Source organism: Xiphias gladius, chromosome 11, assembly GCF_016859285.1.
Source record: "Xiphias gladius isolate SHS-SW01 ecotype Sanya breed wild chromosome 11, ASM1685928v1, whole genome shotgun sequence".
Classification (NCBI taxonomy): domain Eukaryota; kingdom Metazoa; phylum Chordata; class Actinopteri; order Istiophoriformes; family Xiphiidae; genus Xiphias; species Xiphias gladius.
In genome coordinates, this window is record NC_053410.1 from 20,786,384 (window position 1) to 20,793,500 (window position 7,117).

The 7,117-nt window shown below is 43.0% G+C and overlaps 1 protein-coding gene across 2 annotated transcripts; it reads right to left on the reverse strand.

Moving 5' to 3' along the window:
- Nucleotides 1-75: 75 nt before the first annotated feature.
- csgalnact2 (chondroitin sulfate N-acetylgalactosaminyltransferase 2) lies at nucleotides 76-6,050 on the reverse strand. Of its 2 annotated transcripts, none has more exons than XM_040138752.1 (8): nucleotides 5,920-6,050; nucleotides 3,223-4,073; nucleotides 2,907-3,123; nucleotides 2,645-2,746; nucleotides 2,378-2,556; nucleotides 2,168-2,262; nucleotides 1,932-2,013; nucleotides 76-1,831 (listed from the first exon to the last, which is right to left on the reverse strand). In XM_040138752.1, exons 2-8 carry the CDS (start codon nucleotides 3,872-3,874, stop codon nucleotides 1,539-1,541), a joined length of 1,620 nt encoding a protein of 539 aa, XP_039994686.1. In that variant the 5' UTR covers nucleotides 3,875-4,073; nucleotides 5,920-6,050; the 3' UTR covers nucleotides 76-1,538. The 2 variants fall into 2 exon arrangements, with proteins under 2 accessions (XP_039994686.1, XP_039994687.1); XM_040138753.1 differs by lacking the exon at nucleotides 5,920-6,050 and adding an exon at nucleotides 4,261-4,450.
- Nucleotides 6,051-7,117: the final 1,067 nt, after the last annotated feature.

The following is a 7,117-nucleotide window of genomic DNA, read 5'->3' on the forward strand; positions in this document are numbered from 1 at the left end:
TGAATTATTGTGCACTGCTGAGAGGAAGACATTTCTCCTGCAGGGAAAGGAGACTTTAAGACTATCTACAAAAAGCTGTAATATTTGCAAAAACATTGATTAAAAATAATTACTGTACAGGATGAGATGAGAGAATAACCTGCTTTCTTTGTGAGAAAAATAAAGCACTTCTTGCCTGCTCTAGCTAAGCTCTTGACAACTGTGCTCATTAACATTACACCTCTAACCTCTGTGACCGAACTCTTCAGCTGTAACATCCTCCCTCATTATGAAGTGGAATAAAATGAACAAGCCTACGGCCGTCGACACAGCTTCCAACATTTTCAGAGCGATCTCCTAAACATTGCATGTCACTTAAAAAGCATGTAGGCACGTACGACAGAAGTTTTCAAGTCACGTGTATGAAACAAATGAATTAGAAAAGTATTTACAAGAGTGGCTGTAACATTCAATCTCATTCCAGTACTAGGAATCATAGTGCTGTGAGAGATTCTCACTGGGCATAAATGAGAGGTCTTTGTTATTTGGACAATAATACTGGTTAACAGAGTCCTGATATCAAAGCGCTGCATGGTATGAGCAGATCTTTGCTCTATTATATCAACATGCTTCTTTGTTAAACTGATCATTTGGAAACTGTCATCAGCAAAGTAAGTAATAGTGACTTTCACATGAAACACACACACAAAAAAACAAGGGTCCCTTTTTATCACATTGCCAGTCTGAAAACAACCTATTTTATAACATAACAGTATGGCTCCATAAACAACAGCTAATATACCGTATAAAGTGAAAGATTGTTTTGATCTAGAGACACAGTTGAGAATCAGTAGAAATTTACTGCTTCTTGTGGGGTAAACTAACATATCTTTAACTTCCATTTTGAGAAAGTGCAATTTCTTACCGTTCCTTTTTTCAACAGTAAATCTGTAGTTTTATAATTAAGACTTTACTATCTGTAAACCTTTTTTTTCCCCAATCAAAAAGCCACTCTAAACATTGGCAGCTTATGGCATTCGATCTTGTTTGACACCTTTTTGGAAAGCACACATCATCTGAAAAAGCTGAAATGCTTTGGCTGACATCACAGTCAGCAGTGACAGGTAGCTCAGCAGCAGAGAAGGTGGACATTTAAGTCAGGTGCTATGTTTGAAGCAGGTAGGATGGCTTAATGAGAAGTTTAAGTATTACTTCCCAGTTTATGAATTAATAACTGCATGCTCATTGAAATGAATGCAATATGTAAAATACAATGTCAACCTAAGTCCAACAGATACATTACTTGTTCTACATGGGTAAGTTTTCCTTCAGCAGGTCAAATGTTACTAATTGGATCATGTACTTGGGTTTGATACTGCTGTAGCTCTTTAATGAGAGCTGTACCATTTTGTGAAGTTTAACAATGACCAATGTTCATTTTTGTACATTCATTTGTCTACAGAAGTGCGGTGAAATGCAGAAGGATCCATGTAAACATGTCTTTGTTGTAATGCGTTAGTATTGTCAGCACCTCAGTCTTAACGTTGGAATGACGTTGCTCAGTCCTCCGTTTTGCTCTGAGTCTTGAAGGCCTGTTTGCGTAGGTGAGCCTCGATCTCCTCGCGGAAAACCAGCATGCCCAGGTGAGAGTGGGAGGCCTCGTTCATGGCTTTGGACTGGATGCACATGCGGTACTGCTCGGGCGTCAGCTCGTCCGCACACTGCTTCTCGTGCCACAGGTGGAAAAGACCAGACACTGGAGTCCGGATCACTATCAGGTCGCTCCGAAGATACTTCCTGTACAAGTGGACATCTTCCACCCCCCAGCCTTTCACTTCCAGATCAAACCCTCCTGGAGGAATAAAAATCCATTTACAAGATGTTAAATGAAACGTAAAAGCTGTTTGTGATTCTACTGCTGAATATAATTGGAACAAATGACCTGTGCTTACCAATATTTAGGAAATCTGAGCGATACTGACACGTCATTCCAAACCCAAAATCTCTCCAGAATCCAGCATCCTTTTTGTGAATCTATATGAAAACAGATGATCACTTACGATATACAAGTAAACAGCAAACTTTTGGCTGAATTGGCTTTTTTGCTTATGTAAATAAAAATGACAGAATTAAAACAGCCTTCTACACATAGTAATCAGGGCTAAATATGAACTTTCCCAGTCCTTACCAGTTGGAGTTCAATGGGTGGAGCCAGCTCCAAATTTCCATAGACTATGGCAGGATTGTACAGACTGAACACCACTGGATAGAAGACTTTCTTGTCTGTAACACAGTAATAACCAAATTGCAGTACATTTAGCCACACCCAGCATTAAAACTAAACTTAAAAAAGACTATAGAGGTAATAAATCTGAGAAACAACATGATAAAAACCTACTCGGAGCAGCGTGGAGGCGACAGGTGTTCAGAAACTCCAGTGTAAAATGGATGTCAACGTCACAAAAAAACATTAAGACGTCGCCTTTCTTCCAGGCGTGGGCTCCGATATCCAGACCCCGACCTCGTGAGAACTCCTCATCCACTGGGATCAGAGTGTAATTGGAGAAGCTCTCCTCCCTGACAAATTTAAATTCTCATGACATATTATGCATAAAAAAAAGCAGCTCAAGCACATCAAAAGCTCTTTCTCAGTGAGGGGACAAACCTTGACATTTTTTCCAGAGATGACTTTGCCTCCTGTAAGCCTTCCCGCCCAAAGTAAACCACCGTGAGATGTACTCGCCTGTCCTGCTGTATGCACACCTCCCTGAAAACGTTCACATATATTAGGCATTTTTTAAACCAATTACAAGAACGTAGGATTGCATCTTTGTTCACAACAATGATGAAAAACAGGCCAACATGTCGACAACAGAGTCTGCTGGATCGTGTCTTGCGGACAGGGACAGTTTCTGCTTCCTTCTCACCTGAAGTTGTGTAAGAACTGTGAGAAAGTTTCTACTCTGCCCGCCAGCGGCACAATGATGTTAATTATCATTCCTGATGTTTCTACAGATGTGCTCCTGACTTTCATTAAGGGACCGAAAGGCCTGAAGAGCGTGACATGGCGGAAGCTGCTGGATTCCTCTTTGGCAAAGAAGAGCTCGTAAAGTGTCCCTTTGTCCCGCTCTGTCCTGTATAGTCCTGCCAAATAAAAGAATATGAAAAACAATGCTACACTGAGGAGACACATGAGCTAGAGTCATTATTCATTACAGTGTAGTCAGGTAGTGTGGGTCTTACCCTCAGTAAAGTGACCCTCTGTGTAGGTTTGTCTCTGCAACGGCATATCATCCTCCACTCCGTCCTCCTCATCAGGGTTGTTGATAATGTCCAGCGCGGCCTCGACAACCTCCATCAACTCGTCCCTGCGGTCTTTGCGGACAGGTTTCTCCTCTGGATGCCGTGTCAGCCCCATCTCCAGCTGATACACCTTGGAGGAAGTGAAACTCTCAAAGGGCACCAGGGCGTACTCGCTGGGCAGGCGTGCCCCTGTGTTGACCTCAGCCTTGTCAATCTGAGAGTGCAGGTACTCCAGCAGATCTCCCGGCTCTTGGTCTTTCGTCTCTGTCAGGCCCTGCACCCCGGGGAGCTCCTTCCTGTCCTGCAGGAGCTTCAGCTTTTCACTCATTTCCTGCAGCTCCTGCTTGAGCTGAGCGATCTGGCGCTTGAGACTGGCAGCGCGGTTCAGGTGGCGCTCCTCCTGCTCCTGCAGCAGGGCCTGGTAATACTCCTTCCCGTAGGTCTCTCCTGCTAGGCCGGGCAGGACCAGGCTGACGTCTGCTGGAGGCGTGCACTCCAGCAGGTATGCGAACAGCAGCAGCACCAGCAGCAGGAAGAGCCCCAGGAAGAGCCAGCGGACCCGGCCCTGGAGCGGCAACCCCCGCCTGGGCATCACGCTCACATACAAGCTATAGCTGACAAGTCTGCATTCCCTTTCCCCTCTGACCACATTACCTACAATATGCTTCTGCACATCACCTCAGAGATTTGGGAGGCCGTTTATGTCATTTTACTGTGAAAGTTTTGGCTCTTGGCTCCAATGAATCAGTGTCTTCATACATTGGTCCTGTGTAGATCTATGCAATGATCACCTGGGGAAAAAAAATCACAGAAATCCACAATAAGACAAAAAATATTTTACCATACAGGGACCTACATTAAGTCTCAGTTAACTGTTCTAGCCCAGATTATAACACTGGGGATCATCAGATAATCTGACAATACCTTGAAAACACAACACTGTGTTACCATTCAGTCAATCTCAGTAAACCAACCCACCTGGCAATGACAATCAAATTCCATCAATAAATAAATCCTCAACGTGTTCAAGAAGTGGCCAACCTCTACGGAGATTTTACATTTTAGCCATGCAATTCAAGAGAGGCAGAGGAATTACCCACACCTGGACTGTCCTCGCTAGCACACGGCGACTAGCTCTCAGCTAAACAACAGTGGTGGGCAAGCTCAACCTCCAGCAAGCCGCTAAAGGTCGACGTCCGGGTAAACAGTCTTCTCTACAAAATAAGAGCGTCAGACTCTCAGGAAATGCTACTTCAGAATCTGTAAAACGCCAGGGGGCATCCGGTAGAGCAATGTAATCTGAGGACAAAATATATTAAAAAACAACCACAGTATTCAAGGTTGTTTTCTCGAGGATATTATTATTTACAGATGTTTTCTGAATGGCTTCTTCAGTTCTGATGCCAGGCAGGAAATCCTCAGTATCTGGCCTTGTGGAGCGTTTACACCTCAGCTCATCCACCACATGCCATGCACAATTGTTTCTTGAGGGTCACACAAATCCTACAGCTCCAGCGCCCAGCACACAAAGTAGCATTCTCCTAAGTGTCAAGGTGTTACCCGGTCAAATAAACCGGAATCAGTAGCAAAACTTGGCCTTTAGGAAATGCTTGTAGGGCGCTTTTTTTATGCCGAACTTCACAGAGCCCCTTCACAGCTTGAAAAAAGGAAGTCAAATGTTGCAAGGTTTCCATATTTCTCCCAAAGTTCAGCCACGCCAACAGAGAAAAATGTTAAGCTTGAAGAGTGTGAAATTTAGCAGAATTAAAGAAATGAGAGGACCAGAGCACAACATGTATCGAGTCTGTGCCACGTTGAATTTGATGATCGTACTGCACTAGATGGGAGGATTTCTGCTTCGTAATGTCAGTAACTTTTAAGTATCTCTGCGGCTCGGTCCCTCTTAAGCCAGACCAAATCACTCACCCTCAGATGCAAAGAAAAATTCACAAGAAACTCCCGCCTGTCATAACTTCCACATAAGACAATGCTGCACAGACTACGCCCTACATTTATTTCAGCTCTGGCATCTCTCTAGCTGTCAAGGCCAAGGATGAAGATTAATGCAGTGCTGGTTGAAACCTACAGTGAACTTCCACAGTGAACCCATCATCTTGGTATGAATGTATCCTCTGTCTGATGGCAGTAAACTCAAGACTACACCCCAAGAGGGACTCGTCAATTCCGGTGAATCCCTCCGTCATTTAATGAAAATGATCAGATCTGGTTTGTCATGAGGTTGATTGATTGAGACCATCTCAGACCGGCTTGTCGCCTTGTTTATCATGTTAAGTGCAGCTACACACAGTGAGGTTTATATTTAGCATGCATGGCGTGGCACACACATAGTTTGGTGACTACAATTGTGTCGAACTGGTCGTTATGCAGAAGTTTCACTGTAGGTACGCGCTGCTATGTGAACTTTGACACCGGTGTGATCTTCGGCACATTCTGCCCCACTGGTACTCGCGATAGCACACATTTCGTGTACGCTTATTTAGAAAAGTCTGAACCGGATATTGACACGGCTCCGCAGCTACCTCGGCGATGTTCGGAGCTCCGCGACGCTTTCATGTTATTTTATGGCTGTTAGGAGAGTCTGTCGATCAGTCATACAGGTCAAATACTGTTACTCACCTCTTCCTGTCTCTGTCCATTCCTGCCCGTGCTTACGGTCGTGGGTTTCGTATAAAACCACCAGCAGCGCGAAGCTTGTGTTGCAAAATGCCACGGAGCAAAGAGAAAAGAGTGGGTCTTAGTCTACTTCCGGTTTACAATTACCCAATGGGAATTTGGGAGGGAGCGTCGTCATCAAACACGCTGAAGACCCCTTTTCATAACAACATTATTATTATTATTGATATTATTGTTAGTGCTGATCAATATATCGTTTTATGTCACATGTTGTTCATTAACAAAGTTCGTTATACTTATCGTAAATATTAATGAAACGATCAATTTGTTGAGAACAACTAATCAATAATAAGATAATAATTACATAGGTTCCAGATAATTTTTTCTTCTTTTTTTTAACAACTCTTTCTTAGCCCTGTTTTGTGTCCCTCTGTATTTCCCTAACTGGTAAAACAAACCTCTCATGTTGATACATAAGCTGACAAATCTGAATTGCATTACCACTGAAAGTGATCACTTGTTTTATGTGCAATCATGGGACCTGTTATCACCATGGTGCACAAAGTAACCAGGAAATGTTCCCACGAGGTTCTATCTTTTGTCATTCTTTTATTAATTTGGTGTATTGATTCCCATTCAGGGTGGCAGGAGTCTGCAGCCTGTCCCATCGGCACGCATCGCGTGGAAAGCGCTGAGACACCGTGGACAGGTCACCAGTCTGTCACAGAGCTATTTTAAGCAATTCTTTCAACAAATTTTCTTTGTTTTTTCTTTCATTACTGACAGATGCTGCTGAAGTGTTTCAGCTCAAGAGAGTCAACCAGCCGAATCAGAGCTGTGAAAATAAAGAGAGTTTCAAATGTTACTTGTTGCTGGCGCGTCAGTAATACACGATCAAAATCCTGATAATGGACGAGATGAAGGAGGAAGGGGGGACAGGTATAATACCCGTGTATATGTTAATATTACAAGAATCCTACAATCCTTGAATAACTATATCATCTCAGGACTATTTCCACCCTTCATAAGACATCTTTATTCAAAACTTAATCAGATGTTTTATATCACATAAATAATAAAGTAAAAAATTTTTTACTTAAATTACACAGAAATTTTGCTTAAATTTTGCTCAGAGTGGAACAGAGTTGAGACTCAGTGGCACACAAAATTCACGTTATTCCGCAACACTGAATATTTACAC